At 43.8% G+C, this 25,576-nt stretch overlaps 1 protein-coding gene across 2 annotated transcripts; it reads left to right on the top strand.

The window, feature by feature from the left end:
- The first annotated feature begins 16 nt into the window (after positions 1-16).
- LOC109785159 (putative zinc finger CCCH domain-containing protein 21) lies at positions 17-2,314 on the top strand. 2 transcript variants are annotated; one of them, XM_040387225.2, is made up of 2 exons: positions 17-897; positions 1,810-2,314. In XM_040387225.2, exons 1-2 carry the CDS (start codon positions 283-285, stop codon positions 2,089-2,091), a joined length of 897 nt encoding a protein of 298 aa, XP_040243159.1. In that variant the 5' UTR covers positions 17-282; the 3' UTR covers positions 2,092-2,314. The 2 variants fall into 2 exon arrangements, with proteins under 2 accessions (XP_040243159.1, XP_020199363.1); XM_020343774.3 differs by having other exon boundaries at positions 1,807-2,314.
- The last annotated feature ends 23,262 nt before the right edge of the window (positions 2,315-25,576 follow it).

The raw sequence follows: 25,576 nt of genomic DNA, 5'->3' as shown, positions 1-25,576 counted from the left end.
TTTTCACTTGATTCATCTCCACGGCCTTGATACTTGTTCAACTTAGTGCAGGAGCTGGTCGCGTCAGATAAAGAGGAGAAAAGTCGTTCCTGCCCTTGGTCTTAGTGAGATGAACGGTGGCTCTATATAAGGCAAGGCAATCAAGTCACTTCGACCTGTCTCTCAAACCGCAACTGCTTCCCTCCAATTTCCTTCCGAACCCGACAGGCCACACGAAGGTAACCGCCCCCGAGCTCCTCATCGTCTCGCTCTCTGCTACCCTGCTCGCAGCTCGGGCTCTCCATGGAGGGGGAGCTCGGGTACCTGTCGCCTGCGGGGTCGTCCTGCGTCTCCACCGAGCGCTTCGGCTCGTCGCCGCGGGAGAAGCTGCTCGACTCCACTCCCTCGTCGCGCGTATCCGACGGCCGCGGCAAGGGAGGCCTGCTCCGTTCGCCCACATGGGGGCCATCACCGACCGAGACGCAGCTCCACTCGCCCTCATCGTGCGTCTCCGACGGCCGCTACGTCTCGCCGCTCCGCATGTCGGCGGAGCAAGCGAGCGAGGTGTGCGAGGCGGAGAGGCTCCTCCGCGCGATCGCCGACCGCTACGACGACTGCTTCCTGCGCCTGCGCGACGCCACGGCCGAGGTCGCTGACCTCCGCCTCGAGCGCCTCCGCCTCAGAGCGGAGAACATGCACCTGTCTCTCCTCCTCGAGGAGCTCGAGGCCGATCAGGGGAAGCGGGCGATCGCGCCGGCTCCGACACCACCGCCGAAGCCGACGGAGGAGGTAGCAGCACGCGGGGGCGCGCCGAAGAGCATCTCCATCCGTTCCAAGTGCTACCTCTCGCAGGCGAAGCAGCCGCGGGGCGAGGCAGAGGCGCAGCGCCTCCGTGTTCGTCCGCCTCCTGCGATCGAGGTAAGCCCGCAAATCCTACTACTTACGAATTCACTGCTTTATTCCGCCGTGAATCGCTTTGTTTATCTGCTCGGAACTCGAAAATCTGCGCTGAATTCATCGAACACAGTTCAATAGTTCCAGTTCCTGCAAAATTCGTAGTAATCGTGGAGCAAATTTGTTTGTGATGCAATTAGATGGTGAAATCTACTAAACCTGCGATATTAGACGAGCTCTGGTAATACGATGCTCTATTTGTAATTTAACGATAGCATCAAGTAGCAGAGTATGTTGAATTAGCTAATTTTGTACTCAGATTCGTCATACTCTGCTTTCGGGTTCCGCTACAGAGGCAGAGTCGCTTGATGCAGCAGAGTCGAAGTCGCTTAATTGAGGAGAAATTAGGCTTGTGACGCAATTATATGGTTAGCAGGAAAGTTTAAACCTGAAAAATCAGACGAAACTCTGGCAGTATGACGTTCTATAAACGATTTGGCAATTGCATTAAGCATCAGGTTGTGTTTATAATTAGCAAATTTTGTAATACTTGACAGTTGTAGCTTTGAACCTACACAGTGTTGGCAGTTGCTTGATGAAGTAAGCCAAACTTACAACTCGATATTTTTAATTTACGCTGCAACTTGAGTAGGAATTTCCTATGTTAAGTTGGAACCACACAAATTCTTATCACGTCATGGCTTGCTTGGGATTCAATTGCAGGAAGAAACTGTATTGAACTTGCTTAATTTTTCTTCAGAAATAGTATTGAATCGGCTACTTGTTGGCAATTTCATGTTACAAAGTCGTCATTAAGCGAAGAGATAGGGTATTGATTTGGCTAACTCACAAAACTAAAAACTCAATTCGAGAAATTTCATTGGGAATTCATATCCGTATGATTGATTTTGTAATGGGGAATGGTGATTGCAGCAGGCAGGGGAGGACGAGGCGAAGGGGGATGGAGAAGTGGTGGAGCTGGAGGCGTACAGGCAGGGCACCCAGAAGACGGAGATGTGCAACAAGTGGGAGGGCGGCGCCTGCTCCTACGGCGGCCGGTGCCGGTTCGCGCATGGCCTGCAGGAGATGCGCCCCGTCATCCGCCACCCGCGCTACAAGACCCTCCCCTGCCAGATGTTCGCTGCCGCCTCTGGCTGCCCCTACGGCCACCGCTGCCACTTCCGTCACTCGCCAGCGCCCACCGCCCAGTCCTACTAGTCCGCCGCCGCGGCCACCAACACCAACTGCTCGTCGTCTCCTATTGCCGTGTAATGGCATCCTCTCCTCCGACCTGCCTTCCTCCCCTCATTGCCTGCGCGCATGTCTGATGCCTTCACCAGGGACTGCTTGCGTGTCATAGAATCAGTAGTAGCATTACGCATTGAGCTCATTTAATCAGTAGCTTAAAGTTTTAAAACAGTTATTAAAATCAGTTAATCAGTAGCTTTTCTATAGAAGAGTTAAAATCAGTAGCTTAGTAAACTAAAGCGATCTGCTGGTTCATGGCAGGAAAACAGTAGTGGCAATGTCTAGCAAGTGATGGGCCAAACGGCCCGTGCATGACCTGTGTATCGGTTCGTCGCTATCTTGTTGATCTGAACTAGCCCACATAAGGTGGACGGATATTGGACTAGGCCCAGCATGCCCAACATTTCTCTTACCTTATTAATCTATATATACCTGATCCTCAAAAAAAAAAAAATCTTTCTATCTATATCTATATCTACCGAATAATAAAGCCGCAGGGTTTCTGCCCGTCCATCGCACTGTTCTGCAAAAAAGCCCCTGCGTTTTCATGAAATCAACCCGCAGTTCAGATTTAAGTCACACCGAACCGTTATTTTACAGTTTTTCAACCCCCCTCGACTTTTTAGGTATTCCATCCGCGGATTATATTTAAGTCAAACAAATACTTTTCTAAACCATCCATATCTTTTAAACCGTAACTTCGATTTAAACATGTTATATATGAAATTTGATTAGAAAATATGTAGAATATGAATATAAGATTATTTTAACATGTTAAGTATTTATAAATATTATTTTGGAAGATATTTAAGTTAAACAAATGGTTTTCTAAATTATACGTATCTTTTAAACCGTAACTCCGATTTTAACATGTTATATATGAAATTTGATTAGAAAAATGTGTGAAATCTGAATATGATGTTAATTTTACCTGTTAAATAATTTTTAGATATTGTTTTGGAAGCAAACTTATAACTATAGCGCACGATCCATTTTTCTTTCGTACAGGCGGCGATCCGGATTGCAAATAAACACCCACTATAGTCATATAGGAAAAAGAAAACATCAAGAACTACACATGCATACCTCTGAATACATCGCATGGGAAAACAACAGATTTCTGAGAGAAAGCAAGAGAGAGAGAGAGAGAGAGAGAGAGAGAGAGAGAAAGAGAGGGAGAGGGAGGAGAGAGGGAGAGAGAGACGTCTCAGGATTAACCACATTCAAACACGTTTTGGTTTGTGTGAACACTAAGGCCATCGCCGGCGAGGGTGAGAAGAAGGATAAGCGGCAACACAAATATGATGTGTCGCTAAAATAAAGGAGATGGACCTATTATGGTTTTGAGTGATGGTTGTTCTGTTCGTTCGTCATTAGATTTACCCCTGAAGTTATCAGTAATTACCCCTTATGCCATCCGTAAGTAGAAAAAACGATTCATTTTTTTTCTTCTAAGTCGCCGCTGGCATTATTTTTTTATTGAGGGACCCGCCGGCATTATTGCCAAATTCTTCACATCCGTTGACGTAGTCTGGTGGGTTGAGCCTAACCACTAACCCAAGTTCGAATCTTGGTACTTTCTTTGTCATGCATTTTCTCTCCTATTTCTGTTGGCGTAGGATAAAATTACCTCGCCCAAGTCCATACGTGCACAATATTGCAGTTTCGGCCTAGCTACTCTATTTTTAGACTTTTTTTTTCTTTTTGACAGATTTAAATGTTATTATAAAAATCATATATTCAAATCCTAAATCCAAGTTAAACATGTTATACATGGGAGTGGTTCAGAAAATTTAAAATGTGTAGATTCCAAATATGCTACTCCCTTTGTCCCAAAATAAGTGTCTCAAGCTTAGTACAAATTTATACTAAACTTAGTACAAAATTGAGAAACTTATTTTGGGACGCAGGGAGTATTAACCTGCATGGTAATTTTTTTCTAAAATTATGTTTAAGATGTGCCCTTAATTAATATTTTTCTTTCTATGGTGTATTTTGAAAAGGCATATTATATATGTTTTCTACTCATTTAAATTGACTAGATAGGATAGTCTGATGCTCTTATAAAATCTAATATTGACAGCACAGGGGATGTACACATGCTAAAGGTGTGTGTAATAAATTGGACATACCTTTAGTACACATGAAATATCATCTTACCTTGATGTCTTCGTGCAACATTATTTATCATGTTGTTTCTCGTACGATAACGCCAAATATTTCAAGGGATTCGTCATGTCGTCGAATATGTATGAGGGGTGTTTTTTTTCTCCGTTGCAACACACGTGCAAGTTTACTAGTACTAATAAAGTACGGGCCATCGTATATTTTATAAAAAGCCCCCTGGTGTTTTTTAAATAATCGATGGTCCAGTATTAAGCCCCTCTCCTTTCTCTTTATCTATTGGGCTTCGGCCTAACTTCTGTATCCACTGTCGCGCGCACCTAGATGCTGGTTAGTATTCCGCATTCAGCTGCAGTAGGCCCAGTTCACTCTATTTTCAGCCTGTTTAGGTCCATGGCCTTTATTATTTATAGAGAATACGTTAAAATGATTGCAACCACAACTCAGATTAAAATAATTCATATATGTAATTTGACTAGAAAAATGCTTAGTTTCCAACCGTGCTATTAGTTGCTCCTGTTAACTAATATAAATTCTTTTTTAGGGCATAAACTTAATTAAACTAATTAATTGCTATGTAACATTAAATGTTTTCTACCTCTTTTAAATTGGCTACATATGTTAAATAAAATGTGTTAGAAGGGCCTGCAGTGTACCTTTTCCCCCCTACAAACTAAGGACTAGCAAATGTGTGTGTGTGTGTGTGTGTGTGTGTGTGTTTAGCCCATTTAAATTGGCTACATATGTCAAATAAAATATGTTAGAACGGTCTGCATTGCACACCTTTTCTGCAGACTGGGGAGTAGCAAAAAAATTTGTCCTTTGTAGGATTGGAACTCATGACCCCAAAGGCCCCATGTCTGAGTGGCCTATTTTTGAAATTTCGTTTTTTTTCATTTTTCTTTTCCGTCTTTGTTATTAAATTTTAATAATTCATAAATGTATGTGGATTAAAAAAATATTCACTGCTTTTAAAAATGTTCATAATTTTGAAAGCAAATATTTGGAAAACCAAAAAGTGTTCATAATTTAAAAAAAAAATCATGTATTAATAAATTGTGAATGAAATTGAACAAAATTTTGCCAATTAAAAAATGTTCATGAATTAAAAAAACATCCTAAAAATTCAAATACTATTCATGACTTACAAAATAGTTTATTGATTCAAAAAATGGTCACGGATTTCAAAAAATATTTGTTAAATAAAAAAATGTTTGGAAATTTCAAATTTGTTCCACCAATTTCTGAAAAAAGTTCGTCAATTCTAGAAATGTTCACCGATTCAAGAATTTTTTTAAAAAGTGTTCATAATTTTATAAAAATGTTTGCAAATAGTATATAATGTTCATGAATTCAAAAATGTTCATAATTTTAGAAAATGTTAGAAAATATGTATAAACGTTCATGTACTTGAAATTTTTTCTCGATTTCAAATATGTTCACGAGTTTAAAAAAGTTCTTGATTTTCAGAAAAAAATTTCACGATTTCACGAAAATGAGAGTGATAGTATATCTCGATGATGCAGCAAAATGTGTTTGTGGCCATTGGAGATTATGTTTTGTTTTCCTGCCGTTGCAACGCACGGACCGTTCTGCTAGTATATGCCAAAGTGTTTTATGTTTATAACTCAAACAAAACAAAAGATTCTTCATGTTGCTGCTTAGTTCTCTCGATGACTGTCGTTGCGTGTAGCAAAAAAACTCCCCTAAAAAAGAAAAAAACTGAGAATTTGGTTGATTGCAGTTCATATATCATTTCTGCCATACAAGGTTGGAAACAGGTGTTGGGTTTGGATGCATACTAAAAAAACTCCCTAAAAAGAAAAAAAACTGAGTTTGGTTGATTGTAGTTCACAAACCATTTTTGCCTTACAAGATTGGAAGCCGGCGTTGGCTTTGGATGCAGACTGCGGTGGTGTTGTGCCCGTGCGGCAGCTGGGGTGGCTGGCTGCGCCCTTACGGCCTGCTGCAGGTGGGCAACAAGTGAGGGTAGTTCTTCTTGGATCCGTGGCGGTGGCCTCGGGCATGGCTGGTGGCACTGCCCTGTGGTGGGTGGCGCGCGCTGGTGTTGTCTGCTCCTGTCGGCTGCACGAGTAGCTAGTGGTGAGCTAGGGGTCGCTATGGCTCAGGAGCGTCTTGGCATTCTCCTATGTCTGATGTGAAGGTTGCTCCCATGCCAAGTGCTCTGCTTCCGGATCCAGTTCGTGTCAACCTTTGGTCGCCGGATCCGGGATGAGTTGGCTCATGGCGGGGTTAGGGTTTTGGGAGAAATCTCTGGCTTGTGAACGACCACGATGGCGGTGGCGCATGTGGGAGTTGCCTTCCTCCTTGGAGGCACCGTTGAGGGCCCTTCCCTTCCCCCTTGGTTCCCGGGTGAAAACCCAATCCTTTTCGGATTTGGCGGAGGCAACACTCTTGTGGCGTCCCCTTCTTGGAGGCGCCACTGTGGGAAATTGGGGATGTGAGTTTACTTGGTTACCGGGAGGGGATGTTTGGTGGTGGTTTGGGGTTTTGAGTCTGTGGAGCCCTTCCTAGGCCACCGCTCCTTCCAAAGTGCCACTCCGGTCACTTATGTCAGCCCAAGTGGTGTGTGTGGGCGGCGATGGTGTTGATCCTTCGTCGAGTTCGTCTTGGGGGGGGGGGGGTGATTGTGTAGGGTTTTTGCCCTCGACGGTTGTGGATTGCTTCGATTCTAGCTCAGGGGTGAGTGACTCCACCAGGCGATGGTGCGGCACCCTTTGATCCAGGGCGAGAGGGCAGGTGGGCCCTTTTCAGTGGTGGAGATAAAAGTCATTTCACTTGTTCCATCCATATTGTGGTAGACAATGGCGTGATCTCCCTCCTAAACAGTGCTCGCTTTGTGTTCATCATCTTCCTCTGTGTCATTGGTGTCTCGCTTGGTGGCTAAGGACTTCGACGATCAAGTGGCGTTTCTTGTGTTTTTTTAGATTGCTTGGTTTGTTTGATGTCTTGTAAGTTGATCCTTCAACACCATGTACCCTGTGTTGTGTATTTTTTTTGCTTTTCCTGCTTATCACCACATCATTAATTTAATGTCGGGTCTAGGCCTTCTTTCTAACAAGATTGAAACTACTCGTATCAGTATTACTTTTTTGTGGGTATACTCGATATCAATATTGACGACTATTGGTGACAGGAATCTCAGGGTTGGCGTGATCCTTCTTTTTTCTAAACTTTCTATGGTGAATCTCAGGTTACTCGTTTGGACATCTATTATCAAAAATCAACTTATATAATGATCGTTCTGCACAGATGTACCGCATAAAGTTTAGAAGTACTTGTTGAATCATAGATGGGCCTTGGGCCCATATGAACAATGATTCATGGTTAATCTTGAGGCCCATATAGGTATATGGCAGGTGGTGGAAGTTAAGTACCACCTTACTAGTTGAGGAGAGTTGAGACCCTTTATAAGGGCCGCTTGACCACTTGCCATTGGGGCATGGGAAGAGGAGTGATACACGCGCGCTTCACCACGCCTCGCCTCATCACGACACACGTTCCCGGGGTACGGGGGTGCGTCGACTCAGTCATGGGCCTAAGCCCAGGCCCACGACTCCCTACCCGATGGCCTATATAAGAAGCTGCTCACCAATGTAGTGATCTAGTTCACTCACTCCCTCTTGCATAACCATAGCCGTCATCTACTGTTGCTCACTCTGTGCTGCTTTTGGCGATCCCATCCCGATGGCCACGTGCACGGTACGTTGGGAGAACAGGTGCCTCTGGAACCCTGTTGTTCGAGATCCTGCCCGGGAGAATGGTAATAAGGTTTTTGGGGAGCGTCTCGGCGCGACTGCTCCCAATCTGTCTCTGTCCTCCTCTGCTTCGACTATTTGCCCTACTTCGGCCCCATGGCCAACGATGCCGCCGCCAAGAAGAAGGCCATGGACGATGCCGAGGCTGCCGCTGCCGCGTTGGCCTGGCCAACCAGAGGGTATGATTTGTTCGTCCCTTACTCGTTCATGTGCTAGCCGTATATGTTGTATTCATAGATGTGTCATTTCTATGTACTGCACGTTCTCACATGCTTAGGTATCAGTATGAGTTGCATACCGTGATTGCCATGCTTACTGTTTACTCATGGATTAGATTAATCGAAAAGGTGCTAATATTTCCAACAACCCAAAGACCTTATTTTAGGCACTTTTTCATTCAAGCCTGTGCCGCTACGCTGAAACTAGAAAAGTTTACCGGAACACATTTTAAGTGTTAACAGACAAGGACCACCTTGTGGCTCACAATGATGAACGTGCTCCAAGTTGGTGCCGTGCCTCCCACGGAAATGATTGCTCCTGAACAGGAGAAGGCGTTTAGGGAGGCAACCGCCATCTTGGTGGGAGCAGTTTTGAGTGTGATTGGAGACATGTTGGTTGATGCATATATTCATATGAGGGTTGCCGAAAACTTGCGGGATGCGCTCGAAGTTAAGTTCGGTGTAACCGATACTGGAAGCGAACTGTATGCTATGGAGCAGAGATACGTCTCCAACGTATCTATAATTTTTTATTGTTCCATGCATTATATTATCTATTTTAGATGTTTTATATGCATTAATATGCTATTTTATAGTGTTTTTGGGGACTAACTTATTAACCTAGTACCTAGTGCCAGCTCCTATTTTTTCCTTGTTTTTGGCTTTTACAGAAAATCAATACCAAACGGAGTCCAACCGGAATAAAACTTTACGATGATTTTTCTTGGACCAGAAGAAACCTAGGAAGCTTCGGGAGGAGGCCAGAAGACCTATGAGGAGGCCACAAGCCCTAGGGACGCGCCTCCTAGGCTTGTGGGCCCCTCGGAGACCTTCCAACCCTAACTCCAGCACTATAAATTCCCAAATATTCCCCTTACGTCAGAGGGCACACAAAAAATACTTTTCCGCTGCCGCAAGCTTCTGTTCTTGTGAGATCCCATCTTGGGGCCTTTTCCGGCACTCCACCGGAGGGGGATTCGATCACGGAGGGCCTCTACATCAACCTTGCTTCCCTTCCGATGAAGCGTGAGTAGTTTACCATAGACCTAAGGGTCCATAGCTAGTAGCTAGATGGCTTCTTATCTCTCTTTGATCTTCAATACAATGTTCTCCTCGATGTTCTTGGAGATCTATTTGATGTAATCTTCTTTTGCGGTGCATTTGTTGAGATCCGATGAATTGTGGATTTATGATCAGATTATCTATGAATATTATTTAAGTCTTCTATGAACTCTTTTATGCATGATTGAGGTAGCTTAGTATCTCTCTCCGATCTATCCATTTGGTTTGGCCAACTAGATTGGTTTTTCTTGCAATGGGAGAGGTGCTTTGTGATGAGTGCAATCTTGCGGTGCTCAATCCCAGTGACAGAAGGGGACATGACACATATTGTATTGTTGCCATTAAGTATAAAAAGATGGGGTTTATATCATATTGCATGAGTTTATCCCTCTACATCATGTCATCTTGCTTAGGGCGTTACTCTGTTCTTATGAACTTAATACTCTAGATGCAGGCAGGAGTCGATCGATGTGTGGAGTAATCATAGTAGATGCAGACAGGAGTCGGTCTACTTGTCACAGATGTGATGCCTATATTCATGATCATTGCCTTAGATATCGTCATAACTTTGCGCTTTTCTATCAATTGCTCAACAGTAATTTGTTTCCCACCATATGCTTTATTCAAGAGAGAAGCCTCTAGTGAAACCTATGGCCCCCAGGTCTATTTTCCATAATATATTTTTGCATCTATAAAACCAAAAACCTAAAAATACCTTGCTACAATTTATTTATATTTACTTTATTTTTCCTTTTACTTATCTTTTATATCTATCTCTATTAGATCTCACTCTTGCAAGTGACCGTGAAGGGATTGACAACCCCTTTTTCGCGCTGAGTGCAAGTGTTTGTTAGTGTGTACAGGTGCATATATTGGGGACTTGCTTGTGCCTCCTACTGGATTGATACCATGGTTCTTAAATGAGGGAAATACTTATCTCTACTTTGCTGCATCACCCTTTCCTCTTCAAGAGAAAAATCAACGCAAGCTCAAGAAGTAGCAGGAAGAATTTCTGGCGCCGTTTCCGGGGAGGTTCTACATCAAGCTTACCATGTACCTATCATAAACTCTCATCTCTTGCATTTACATTATTTGCCATTTGCCTTTTGCCTCTCGTTTTCTTCTCCCTCACTTCTAAAACGTCTTCAGAAAAACACAAAAATATTTGCCTTTTTATTCGCCTTCTTTTCATTTGCTTTTTGTTTTCTTGTGTGCTAGATTGGTTGCTTGCCACTATGTCTCAACCTAAGAATCTTGATTTTTACTTTAGGAAGTTGGAAGAGGTTGAAAACAATACAAAAAGCTTTATGTCTTTACAATTTGAGCATAATAGTTTCTTTAGGAACGAACTTAAAGAACAAAAAACTATGATGGAATATATCAATAAAGAACTTGATGATGTTACTAAGGAAATATTTGGTCTTAAATCTCAATTTGCTCATATTGAAAATCTAGTAGGACAAATTTGCCGTAAGTAGACCACTTTGGTAAATAAGATGGCTGCTAAACCTGAAGCTTTTAATAATGATGAAGATCTTAAAGTGATTGGTGTGACTCCTATTGAATCTTTGTTTGCTAATATAAAACTTGATAAAGATGGGACCGGAGATGAGTCAACTTTAGCTACAAGGCATCCCAATATTTTGGAGGGTGAAGATCTTAATGAATTTTTTATAAAAGTGGGTTGGCGAGGTCAAAACTTTAGGTATCGATGAACCCACTCTTTTGGATTTCAAGGATTTTAATTATGATAATTGTTCTTTAATAGATTATATTTCCTTGTTGCAATCCATGCTAAATTCGCCTCATGCTTATAATCAAAATAAGGCTTTTACTAAACATATCGTGGATGCTATGATGAAATCATTTGAAGAAAAACTTGAGTTGGAAGTTTTAATCCCTAGAAAGCTTTATGATGAATGGGAACCTACTATTAAGATTAATATTAAAGATTATGAGTGTAATGCTTTGTGTGATTTGGGTGCTAGCGTTTCCACTATTCCGAGAACTCTATGTGATGTGCTAGGTTTCCAAAAATCTGATGATTGTTCTTTGAATTTGTGTCTAGCGGATTCCACTATTAAGAAACCTATGGGAAGGATTAATGATGTTCTTATTATTGCAAATAGGAATTATGTGGCCGTAGATTTTATTGTGCTTGATATAGATTGTAATCCTACATGCCCTATTATACCTGGTAGACCTTTCCTAAGAACGATTGGTGCAATTATTGATATGAAAGAAGGAAACATTAGATTTCAATTTCAGTGAAGGAAGGCATGGAACACTTTCCAAGAAAGAAAATTAGGTTACCATATGAATCTATTATGAGGGCTACTTATGGATTAACTACCAAAGATGACAATACCTAGATTTATGCAATATGCCTAGCTAGGGGCATAAAACAATAGAGCTTGTTGGGAGGCAACTCAATTTTTTATTTTGTGTTTTTTGTTTTTGCTTATGTTTTTCAATAAATACGCGTTATTACTTCTGTAGTAATTGTTTTTTACTATTTTAATTAGTGTTTGTACCAAGTAAGACCTTTGGGATGGTCATGGTGATAGTTGATTTGATTTTGCTGAAAAACAGAAACTTTTGCGCCCAGTAACAGAATTGATCTGAGCAGCTGGAAGGTGATAAATCCTTGAATTGTTTTACACAAGATTGATATAGAAATTTCCTAGATTTTCCTATTTTTTTCAGAAATTTTAGAGTTAGAGAAGTATACAAAATTTCCAGATTACTCTAGACTGTTCTGTTTTTGACAGATTTTGTTTTCTTTGTGTTGTTTGCTTATTTTGATGAATCTATGGATAGTATCGGGGGGGGGGGTATGAACCATGGAGAAGTTGGAATATTAGATATAACATCAATATAAATTTATAATGAGTTCACAACAGTACCTAAAGTGGTGATTTGCTTTATTATACTAACGGATCTCACGAGTTTTCTATTGAGTTTTATGTTGTGAAGTTTTCAAGTTTTGGGTAAAGATTTGATGGACTATGGAATAAGGAGTGGCAAGAGCCTAAGCTTGGGGATTTCCAAGGCACTCCAAGGTAATATTCAAGGACAACCAAGCATCTAAGCTTGGGGATGCCCCGGATGGCATCCCCTCTTCCGTCTTCAATCCATCGGTAAATGTACTTGAGGCTATATTTTTATTCACCACATGATATGTGTTTTGCTTGGTGCGTCTTGTATTATATGAGTTTTTGCTTTTTAGTTTGCCACAATCATCCTTGATGTACACACCTTTTGAGCGGGACACACTTTAATCGTGAATTTATTAGAATACTCTATGTGCTTCACTTATATCTTTTGAGCTAGGTAGTTGCTCTAGTGCTTCACTTATATCTTTTTAGAGCACGGCGGTGGTTTTATTTTTTAGAAATTTATGAACTCTCATGCTTCACTTATATTATTTTGAGAGTCTTAAAATAGTATGGCAATTTGCTTAGGTTATGAATTTGGTCCTAATATGATGGGCATCCAAGAGGGATATGATAAAAACTTTCATAAAGAGCGTTGAATATATGAGAAGTTTGATTCCTTGCATTTGTTTTGAGATATAAAGCTGGTGATATTAGGGTCATGCTAGAGAGTAATTGTGGATTGGTAGAAATACTTGTGTTAAAGTTTCTGATTCCCGAAGCATACACGTATGGTCTATCGTTATGCGATGAAGTTAGAGCATGATTTATTTTTGTTTGTCTTCCTTATGAGTGGCAGTCGGGGACGAGCGGTGGTATTTTCCTACCAATCTATCCCCCTAGGAGCATGCGTATTAGTAATTTTCTTCAATTGCTAATAAAGTTTTGCAATAAGTATGTGAGTTCTTTGTTGGGAAACGTTGCATGAAAAACAAAAAAAATCTACACACACGCAAGATCTATCCATGGTGATGCATAGCAATGAGAGGGGAGAGTGTGTCTACGTACCATCATAGACCGTAAGCGGAAGCGTTTGTTAACGCGGTTGATGTAGTTGAACTTCTTCGCGCTCCAACCGATCGAGTACCGAACGTACGACACCTCCGCGTTCAGCACACGTTCAGCTCGGTGACGTCCTCGCCTTCTTGATCTAGTAAGACGGTGAAGTAGTGGATGAGTTCCGGCAGCACGACAGCGTGGTGACGGTGATGGTGAAGTTATCTCCGTAGGGCTTCGCCTAAGCACTACGAAAATATGACCGAGGGTGTAAACGGTGGAGGGGGGTGCCATACACGGCTAAGCAATTGTCGTGGTTATGTGTGGTGCCCCCCTCCCACATATATATATATATATATATATAGGTGGGGGGGGGAAGGGAGAGGTCAAGGGGCGCCCCAAATAGGGCCGAATCCTACTTGGGCTCCTGTCCTTGGCCGCGCCCCTTCCATATTTGCTGGAGGGAAAAGGGAAAGGGGGGAGAGGGAAGGAAGGGGGAGGCCGAATCCCCCCTTTCCTTTCTCCCACTTGGCCGGCTGTCATAGGGGGTGCGCCAGCCCCTTGTGGGCTGGTGTGCTCCCTTCTAATGGCCCAATAGGCCCATCACTAGTACACGTCGGTGCTATACAAACGGTTTTTAACCCCTTTCCGCGACGGCATTTGGAACCGTTGCCTAGTGAGTGACGACGATAGGGGGGGTCCTTCCCACACGACCCAGAAACCGCCGGGGATAGGGAGCCTTGATGCATATACATTACTCCTACTCGTTTGTGCTCGCATTGTCATCGCAGTCGGTATTCTGTGGTGCTACGTTTACGATGCGCGGCCCATCATATACGGTTCACTATTATAGAACGTGTATGATAAGCATACAATCACACACATTCACTTTTCCCAAACCGTATGCGATAACTAATTAAGAAGATTAGCTAATCGTCGTACGAGTGTCGGACAGGATTACGAAACGTCAGACCGTCGTAACATCGTCATACATGACAACTATCGCAGACACTATTCTGTGGTGCAACGTTTACGATGCATACTTCATCAGAAATAGTTCATGGTTGCGAATCGTGTACGATAAGGCAACTAACACAAACGTTTAGTTTGCCCGCATCGTTTGTGATATTGTCTGACATCGCACACGCTTTGCAAATGGCAACTGTGTGCATGCTTGCACACGTTTCCTTTCTGTGAACCGTCTCGGATTATGGTGTATATCGCAAACGTTTGTGTTTTACCAACCGTGTGTGCCATAACGACCTGGAGAGCGTAATTTCACCGTAATTTAATTGCTGCTATTTCAAATTGTACCGGATTTGAATTTGCATTTGAATGTATGCTACAACTTTATTCATATCCATCAGATTCAAACAACCAATGCATTATTCGATTCATAGGTACATATGTTCAAGAATTACATAAGAACCAAATAAAAAATGATGAACCACAATTTTATACTTGTACTATTAAAGACGGTAAAGAAGGAGGTGAAATGCATTCTGGTTGCTGAACAAGGTGAAGCGGAATGCCCATATTGTGCCCTCCTCCATGCAGAAGGAACGCACGACTCTTGTCCAACCCCTTGTGATGGCCAACCGCCCATCCTTCACGGTCTTCATGAAAACATCTAGATAATCATCGTGTTCTGGTAGAAATACTTTAACCTTTGCATGCCCACCAATCATGTAGTTTGAGAGGTAATCTTGAGTAAACTGCTTTGGCAACCACTGCAAAGGAAAAAGATCCAGACATTGTCATCTAACACAACTCATTATGGGCAGTAAAAAGAAGGCTGCAAAGTTCTTACTTACCATCCTGTAGTTCGCTGTTGTCTTGGATAAAGTGTAAACAAATAGTTTAATTGCCATCTTTGGACCCATTTTACTAACAATCTTTATCAGCTTCCTCACTTGATGCTGGTTCATCGATATCTCATTGCCCCATACGCAGAAAGGGTCGAAGCGTGGATCTTTACCAATGACATATGTACCTAAAAGCACCAAGTTAATATTAGAAGCTAAACAACAATTGCACAATGATGTAGTACAACACTCTTTTATAATATCTTATAACATCCAATATACTCACATATTAGATGAATTAACATCTTATATTATGGGCCGGAAGGAGTTTAGTGCATCCTTACAAATTATCGGCTGATTAACTGCTGTTGTATCCATGGGTTACAGTTAGTTTGAGCTAGTTCGGGCTCAAATAGCCTTAAAGTATATGTAAACATGAGGGCTAGTTTGAGCTAGTTGCATCTATAACCCACCCCAAAAAACTATCCAACCCAAGAGGTGCTAATTGGAGCTAGTTCTCCTAGTGCATTTATTGTCAATCTAACCCTGCCATCCAAACAACTCTTTGGATGGAATTAGTTCAGTGTTAGTCATGAGATAGAAACTAACTCTAAGCTCTAGCTAAGTTGAGTATCCAAACAGGGCTATGTTGGTGTTGTTGCTGCTGCTGCTCTTCTACGTATATCTAGACATCATCAGAACATTAATGTAACACTCTTCCTTGTTGCTATGTAGCCTGGGATTGCATATTTAGACATTAAGTATAGTGCATGTTGCTATGTAGCCTCAGATATATTACATATGGCCCTAGTTAACCTAATGATAAATAGGTTGCAGATATATTCAGTTAAAGTCCAATTCACCGATTAGTCCCTTATCACCCCCTGGCCTGTATGGTACCAGCTACCGATATCCTGAACAGTGAGCATGTATAAGCCATGGGATGAAACTAACCTCGATGGAAAACAACAATCGTTCCCAAAATTGTCCTGTGTAGGTACATCGAGAAGCATGTTAAGCACAACAGGCTAAACATCAACCAAAATTATCCATGGCAGATAAAATAATCTCCAAAAGATAGCTTAAGTGTGCAGGTTTAAGCACACTAGTAAAGCAAAACAAGTGGAAAGGTGTGTTAATTGCAATAGGCCTAACATTTAACAACAAGCAAACATAGTCATTCGAACTGGTATTGTGCCAGTCTAAGTACACTGGTTATTGTTAAATAAAAACGGAACGACGTGTTAACTTCAAGATGCAGCAACCAAATGTAGTCATTCATAGTGGTATTGTTGAAATTGGTACTGATGAAATTGAACTTCACAGTTCATACTTGCACATATAGAACATCACGTTGTGAATAACTAGAATAAATAAGGCATACTACGAACAACCAAAGATAGCATTTGAAACTGGATATATGCTAACTATAAACAACCGAATAATCAAAAAACTTTAAAAGAGGCATCTGCTAGCTATAACAGACTTAACAGCAAGCAAATATATGCATCTTGTAGCTATAACAGGCTTAAAAGCAAGCAAATATATGCATCTTGTTAAAACTGGTACTGATGAAATTGAACTTCACAGTTCATACTTGCACATATAGAACATCACGTTGTGAATAACTAGAATAAACAAGGCATACTACGAACGACCAAAGATAGCATTTGAAACTGGATATATGCTACCTACAAACAACCGAATAATCAAAAAACTTTAAAAGAGGCATCTGCTAGCTATAACAGGCTTAACAGCAAGCAAATATATGCATTCCTATCGGTATGTTTAAAACTGGATTGATGAAATGCACTGCACAGTAAATAATTGCACATATAGAGCATCACATTGTGAACAACTAAAATAAACAAGGCATACTGCAAACAACCAGATATAGCAATTAAAACTAGACATATTCTCACTACACTACAAAAGGGACTCGACAAAACAAATCATGAGTTTCCCCCTGTGAAGAGGCCGGCAAAACAAATCATGGGTTTCCTCACTTGTCACATATGGGCTCGTTCCTGTGGGAAGAGCATGGACCATGGATGCGCTCCATGTTGTCGCTGATGGACTCCTTCCCCTTGGAAGAGCACGCCTGTAGGGTGCCCTCCCAGATGTCGCAGACGGGTGCTTTCCCCTTGGAAGAGCAGATGGGCTCTTTCCCCTTGGAAGAGCCGGAGAGGGTGCCCTCCTCGTGGTCGCCGTTAATGAGGTCTGACTTGGAAGCTGTGGATCCCAAGCTAGCGTCGCAGAACGTGTCCTTCGGAAATGACAAAAGGGGCTCGATGGCGATGTAGGATGGCAAATTGTTGACAGCGAGCCAGCAGAGATCAGCGGCGGGGCCATGGATGAGATCGACGGCGGTTGAACTCGAGGGGTTGGGGGTGGGCCACTTAACCCGTGACATAGCTCGCCTCAGGTCGTCGCTGTCGATGACCTCGATGTCATAGCCGGCGGCCGAGACATGCCGGCATACTCTAGCCCGCTGCTTGAGTGCCTGCCGCCAGTAATGGTCGTCAGCTTCCTCGGCGACGTTGGGCGAAGAGACCGCGATACACCTCTTTTTGGCCAGTCGCTCCTCAAGCTCCACGGGAAGCGTAGCCGCGCTTAGGCTGCGACGCTCTGGAGTGTGGGATGGGGATGGGGATCTGTGGGAAAGGGGGCGTTTGGCAGGCGTCATCTAAGAAACTCAGGGCGGCCTGGGTATGGAGATCGGTGTGTAAGCTGCACGGGCAAACCGATAGATGTTGACTATGGAGGCCTTGCAGCGGCGGCGGCAGCGGGGACCTTGCTAGGGTTTCGAGCGAGGGAGGGTGTGTGTGTGCGCGCGCATGCGCGAGGAGGTTTTGGGGTGTGTGTGTGTGTGTGTGGAGGGGGGGCGGGGAGTGTTTGAGGAAATGACGCGGGTACTGAAAATTTTACTACACGGGAGTCAAATGCGGGAGTGAAATGCCGGGGTTATTGAAAATTTTGATGATATTGCACCACACACGGTCCGGAGATAACAACCGTGTGTTATGAAATAGAAAAGCCTCGAGGGCAGATATTTTCGAGGGATGCAGGCGGGATTGGGAACAAGAAACAACACACACGGTCGAAACACAATAACCATGTGTTATCAAACAGAAAAAAGCTGCAGGCGGGTAGATATTTTTGAGAGGGGAAGCCTCGTGGAGCCCAATGCACACAATTAGTTTGAGTGAACCATGTCTGTTGTGTCATCCGACTTGTCTAATGTTCATAAATTTGGCAAAAAATGACGTGGGAGAGGGTCAGAACACGAACACACTTGCATGCGGACCAAATTTATGTATGAAAAGGGTGGTTTGATTTTCAAATACCAAATGCAACTTCGATGTGGCACCTATCTCGCAAAGCGCACGGTATTGCTTGCCCCCACCCCCCTCATGTTGGCACGAAGGGAATCCTAAGCTATGAATGCATGCCCCCTCCCCCCAACCGAGGTTCACCTAGCAAAGTGCGAAGTAGCTAGTAGCCCCCCTCATGTCGCCACGAAGGGAATCCTAAGCTATGAATGCATGCCCCCCCAACCGAGGTTCACCTAGCAAAGTGCGAAGTAGCAGCCGCCCCCACACACTTTCAGTCGGCGGGCCAGAGAGGCATATCTCACCAAGATGGATCGTAAAACGGACCAAGAATAATCCACCTTGGTCGTACAACCTCTCTCTTGTTGTTGGTCAAAGTGATGGCCGTCCATGCGACCCCGGAGATGGGCTAGCTCGCCAATAATCACGCAAGTAGCTAGTCCCCGAAGACAACCACTGCATGCGTGTGGCCCAAACATATGTATGGAGAAGTGTGTTTTGGGTAACAATGGAACAACTTTGATGTGGCACCGTGATTTCGAACTAGAAATCCCCACACTGAGTGAGGGTTAGGTTGATGATGCATATGTATGTTACACCACACTTCAAGCCAACGACGGGGATTCATGCATGCATGCGTGCATAGTATATGCGCTCAAACTTAATTAGGTCTGAATCTCACCATGACTTATACTAAGATAACACGAACCAAATGAAGAATCTGCCATGGTAACCTATCTTGTTGTCGGTCAAGGTGATCATGGATGCCCACGCGGGCCCACGAATATATAGGCTTGTCGCCGATAACCACGCGAGGGAGTGTACCGTTCGAAGGCAACCACTATATGCATATGTATGGAGGTGATGCATGCATGCATGTTTGAATACCATTTCACAACATTGATGTGGCGCGTGCGCCAAAAATCGTACACTAGCTCCCCACACAGAGCGAGATCGGTTCATGACGTGTCATTATACTAGCCACTTCGACTCGATGGGAGGGATTCATGCGTACACATGCATGTGTGTGTGCTCAAACTGTATCATGCATGTCATCCCAGAGCATGACCTATATATACCGTATTACAAGCAAAAATAATAATCCCCTCCTAAGTCAAATTAACCTCTCTTGTTATCAGGCAAAAAGTAGTGATGGACCAAGCGGGCCCACAGATGGAAAGCATCGATATCGCTGATAACCGCTTAAGTGGGTGCAAGAGGACAACCACCACCGCTTTGCATGTGGGCCAAACATATATATGTTGAATACCCAAAATGCACAACTTTGATGTGCCACATGCCTCAAAAACCATAAACCATGCACCCACACAGAGCGAGGTTCATGAAGCGTACTACATATGATGGTCCCCTTCCCCCCTCTTCACCGCATACTATATGCTCCTGCCGTAATATGTACAACCCAAAAGAATCCTCATCGATGGTGAAATTAATAAACCTCTCCCGATGTAGGTCAAAGTGATGCATGCATGCATCGACGATGGCCTCGTGGGCCCACAGATGGAAGCGTCACACCTGAGTGTCCTAGGTAGGATAACCACCGCGTGCATGCATGTGGCCCAAAGAGCTGTTGTGTGATGTTTGAATAGCCAATTTCATAATTTTGATGTGGCACGTGCCTCGGAAACCGAAAAGTCCCGACACTGAGTGAGGTGTACTTGTTCACGGACACGTACATATAGTATATATGCTAGTCCCCTCCCACCTCTTCGACGCGTACTATATACCACCATAACACAAACAAAAAAGATTCTACCTTGCTGGTAAAATTAACCTCACTGCCGGCTGTTCGTCAAAGTGATGGACGACGACCTCGCGGGCCCACAGAAAGCATCACCCGCGGGTATCGAGTGTCATGTAGGACAACCATCGACTGCATGTGGCCAAAACATGTATGTATGAAAGGGTTGTGTAATGTTTTAAATAACGAATTCACGACTCTGATGTGGCACCGACCTGCCTAACAAAACGGCCAACCCACACTGTGGCTCACAACTTGTAGTGTACTGCAAGCCACCCGCCACCCCCAGACGCACACACCCACACACACACCGCGAATCCACTGCAACTACGATGCATGTTAAATTAATTATCCTACGGTGAACATATGTTACCAAAGGAGGGACGTTTTAATTTCAAAAAAATCACAGAGATCATTATGACGTTTTAGTACATTAATTGATTGATTTTGTACGGGTATAATGTGCAAAACTCAAATTTGAGCTACATGCACACGTGATAGTGCACCTAAATGAATTGCAAAAACACATGTGTCTCACTGGGTGCATGTTTACTCCCCGTGCAACAAATTTCAAACATTGAGAATCTTGATTTTTAAATTCTAGTACATCCAAAACTTATTTGAAGTTCATGAAACTTATCGTGTTGTCATATGAACACCAATACAAAGTGGCATTGTACTTTTTTGTCAAATTTGAGACCAGTTTTGATGTAATCTTTATCTAATTACAAACGGGAGACTATTAATAATTGGGAACCAATATCCCAAACGGATTATTTATTCGAACCATGAGCGTTAGACCAACAATGGATACGTGCCATGCTTCGGTTAAGCAATAAAGCGGCAACATTAATCATCCAAATAGAAAAACAATATACATGCCGCCGCGCGACCCGTGTGCCGTGCGAGCAGGCGTGAGTTGACGGGATGCATGCGAGCAGTCCGCCGCGCAGGCAGACCGGAGGCATGCGTGTAGGTGTGTGAATTGACGGAGGCGTGCTCGCTGCGCAATGTCATCGGGAGGTGTGCGAGTAGCTGTGTGAAACTTTGGTAGGCATGCCAGCAGTCCGGTGCGTAGGCTCATCGGGAGGCGAGCCATCAGTTTGACCGTCGCCCGCTTCTCTCCCACAACTCCCGTTAATGGTGCGCCCGAGCGGCTGTACCCCCCATCCTCGCCACACACACAATCCTCTCTCTCCGCTTGCATCCTTGGCACCGCTCTCAGTCCTCAAAGCCGTTAGTGTATGAGGATGCCGCTGAAGCGCCCCATCAGAGGGAGTGGCGATGCCGGGGCTGCCAAAGCACCGGAGCACGGCGTGGAGATGGAGACAGAGGTTACTGTCACCGCCGGTGAGTTATCGCCGCACCCTGACATCATCGACGACGTCGAGTTTCCACAGCCGGAGGCAGAGTTCCACACCGACACTAGTGACGACCCCGGCGAAGACTCCGATGACCACTCCGGTGACGACTCCGACGACGACGGACAGCTGGTTAGTGATCTATACCCATTTATGTGTCAAATAGATCATAGGGTTTCTCTGGTTACTCCTGCCTCCCTCTTTTTGGAATAGAAATCCTATGGTTATGTTCTCCCAATCCATGAAATCTGAGTAAGTTTAGTTAGATCCGTGTAGTGTATTGATTGTTTGAATGGTACAAGTGATAAGTGATTAGTTGTTTCATCTGTGCAAATGATTTCTGCTAGTAATCCGACTAGGGTTAGTGTTTGTGCTAATAATTCCTAGCCAGGACTTGACAATTGATTTTGAATGACCTACATATGTTTGTGCCATTATTTTCTTCAAGATTGGTCTGTACATAGACGATTGTGCTTAAAAATCGAACCATAATCTCTGGATATGTATAAATAAATAGCCATAAATTCCTAATCCTACTTCATTGATTTGATGCCAAATTTGTTTTACTATTTGTATAGGTGCTGTCTGACGATGTAGACAGCGAGCATGAAGATGGCCAGAGGAGGTACAAGAGGTAAATCCTGAGGGAGCTTTATGCGGGAATGCATAACAGGCATATTAGGACCTGGAACGGTGTCTATCGATGCCCATTTTGCAACCCCAAGCTTCATGACGCGTATCTAAGTGTTCTGGCGCATGCAAGAGGATGGGCCGTTGGCTCCTTCAAGCAGAAGTATTCTCGCAGGGTGGCACACGACGCGTACGCCGAGTACCTGGAGAAGCTTCAGGATCATGCCGGCATGTGAGATGAGATGTGGGATCGAACTATGTACACTTGAGTATGCTTAATGACGGTTGAACTATGTACTTATGGTTGAACTATGCTTGTGTACGTGTATGCTTATTATCTACGGCTGAGTATGTTTAATCTATGTTTACTTATGTCTAACCATGGGATATGGATGCAATCAGTTCGGTTGATGGAATCTACCTCCGTCTTGGTTTATTGGTCCCCTTTGTAATTTGTGTTAAATTTTGACCAAAGGTTTAACTGACAAAATGTTAGTGCAGGTCAGCAAAAATTATATCGTTGGATGGGTATTTGAGCATAGTGTTCAATGATATAATTTTTGGTGACATGCATAAACATTTCTTAGTTAAATATTTGGTCAAAATTTGGTAAAAATTACAAAGGGGACCAATAAACCAGGACGGAGGTAGTACGTCAACCACACAAGGTTCCCAAAATTGGAATCGTGTGCAATGACTTTCATTTTGCCTGTTGCGTCAATCACACACGGTTGGCTCTAGCAAACCGTCACCTCCAAAATTCTTTGTGGGACAGAAAACCCTCACCACCCAATTCAAAAAAGAAAAAAGAAAACCCTCACCATCCCCACGTCACAAAAACCCTCACCCCGCCCGCCACCCCCTCCGGTCCCCATTCACACCTGCACAAACTCCTCTGCGTCTATGCATGGCACCACCTATCGCGGCGGTAAACACTTAGCTCGCCGCTTGCCGCCGCCAGGCTGCCGGCAAAGCCCACCGCATTTCGCCACTTCGGTTTGTCGCCGCCTATCTCCATCGACTTTCTCGACGTTGCTCGCGGTCGACCCAGCTCCGCTCGGTTGGGGAATCTGCCGCAAAGAGGGTTCTTTCTCATGGACAACAAGGTAACTAATTTAATGAGATATTATCTCATCTCTTATCCCAGTTCACCTGCCTCCTTTAATCACCCGGCCGAAATCGCCGTGAATTCATTTTTATTCGAGCTAATTTGAGGGTTTTCTTCCGTTCATAGAGTGTACAGTGCGCGGACACATCAGGACCTTGCGGCCTCCGCCAGACATTCCATCTCACCGTACCAGATGACTTGAGGATGCGCGCGGTATGTTCAATCGCACCCTAAATCGGCTGGCATGACCTACTTTCCTGAACATATTCTAAATATTACTACATTTGGATAAAAGGTGCCACATGCACCATATACATCAAAGGGGTTTCCCCCTCTTCTTTCTGTATTAGGCCAATTAATGATGTATTGTTCTTTCGATTACTCTCATATTTCCATGACATCATGTTTACCCTATCTGTTTAATTATAAATTTTTGTCCTTCGATTTCGACTGCTGTACAGTTCTTTCAGTTGGGGACCATATTTGCATGTTACCATATTTTCTTTAACAATCCTACCATTTTCTGTAGTGCGTCCCTTGCTATGTAACAGAATCTGTAGTGCACAATCTTTCCCTTTACATAAATCAAGACTGCAGGGATGTCATACTGCACACAAACCATGGATTTACAATCGTTGCTACTGTAAGACTTGATGAACGTGGTGACTCCTATTTTGGCACTGGCTTTTGGAAAGAAATTGCTAAGTTCTATGAACTGAAAGTTGGCAGTACAACTGCACTGCACATAAAAGGGCCTGATCATGAGATATATGGTAACTTCCCCGATGATATCATCCGTCCAGACTTTGTTCGAAGTAAGTTTTCTTTTCAACCATCTGCATGTTGACTTAGCCAACAATATCAAATGAATTGTGTAGTATTTAAGCAACCAACTGTTATTCCCTTTTCTTACTATATTCCTACCTAATAACTTCTAGTTACCAATACACTTTTCTATTGCCCTGTTTTAACTAAATATTCCATGTACTCCCATTTCTATCAGAAAGCGCCGCTGACAAGGAGACTCCGCGGGTGGAGAATGGGGCTGCCAACAAGCGGAGGCGGGGCGAGCTAGAACCGCAAGCGACTCCAACAGGCCTAGACTTCATCAGCAACCTCCCCGATGATATGTTGACAGTCATCATCTCCCTCCTCCCAGTCAAATATGGGGCGCGGACAACCGTCCTTTCCCGGCAGTGGCGCCCCCTATGGATCTCCAGCCCTCTCGACCTCATCGACACCCACGAGCTCTGCCATGGCTATCACAAAAGCTTGGATGCGTTCTCCAAGATCCTCGGCAGTCACCTTGGCCCAACCGGAGGCCTTAGAATGGGCAAGTTCCGTTCCAACGACAAGGACCGAGCCAAGCTTGACGACTGGTTCCGATCCCCCGCCCTTGATCAGCTCGAGGAGCTCACTTTTGATGATGGGCATATGCGGTCGTTGCCAACGTCCGCACTCCACCTCGCGCCCACGCTGCGCGTCGCCAAGTTCAGGAACTGCCATTCCCCCCTTAATGACGCGCCCGCTCTTATTCTACCTTGATTGAAGCACATCAAGCTCGTCGCCGTCTGCCTCTCAAACGGTGACATGGAGCGCCTGCTCCGTGGCCGTACTGCACTCGAGTACCTTCGTCTTCAGGCGATCAATGGGTTGAGTACCTTCCACATCACCTCCATGACTCTCCGGACTATTTATGTGTGTTGCTGGTGTGGCAGGAAGACATCACAAGATGTGTAGCACGGTATGATCATTGAGGACACACCTGCACTTGAGAGATTACTTGTAGTTGATCAAGAAGGTCCAACAAGAATCAATGTCATTTTCTGCGCCGAAATTGACAGTGGTGGGCTACTCGTCTGACAAATACTCCGAACTTATTATTGGATCCACACCCGTTCAGGTACAACAACCGCCTTCTACCTCTCCTTCTACAAATTAACATTATTTCTAATTTTGAAGATGTTTGTTCGTCCATCATTCAGAAAATGATTCCAACAAGCTTGACCCCGAAACTGAGCACAGTGAAGGTCTTGGCACTAGAATCTATCGGCCCCAACCTGGAGCAATTTGTCAGTTTCCTGAGATGCTTTCCGTGCCTGGAGAAGCTATATATCGAGGTGATGTTCCTTTCATGTTAAATGTTAACCATAAGGGAGTTCAATTTGTGACACCTTTTTCCAAGTGTACAATGACAATATACTATGATTTCTGAAGGATTCTTTTGGAGGATTTCAGTACATACATGTCCCCCCGCCCATATTGGTTGCTTGATCCATATGGTTATAATCAATAAGCATTTCTCCTTTGGATTAATCTGTACTAGTTTTCTTAGGGAACTTTTC

This window comes from Aegilops tauschii, chromosome 4 (genome assembly GCF_002575655.3).
Source record: "Aegilops tauschii subsp. strangulata cultivar AL8/78 chromosome 4, Aet v6.0, whole genome shotgun sequence".
Classification (NCBI taxonomy): Eukaryota; Viridiplantae; Streptophyta; class Magnoliopsida; order Poales; family Poaceae; genus Aegilops; species Aegilops tauschii.
The sequence above is the reverse complement of the archived record's forward strand: the minus strand, read 5'-3'. Positions and strand labels throughout refer to the sequence as shown.

Excerpts from the sequence above, each read along its gene's own strand:
- LOC109785159 (XM_020343774.3), top strand. The coding sequence starts at position 283 with ATGGAGGGGGAGCTCGGGTACCTGTCGCCTGCGGGGTCGTCCTGCGTC. Across the intron at positions 898-1,806 it reads GTCCGCCTCCTGCGATCGAG|CAGGCAGGGGAGGACGAGGC; the intron begins GTAAGCCCGCAA and ends TGGTGATTGCAG.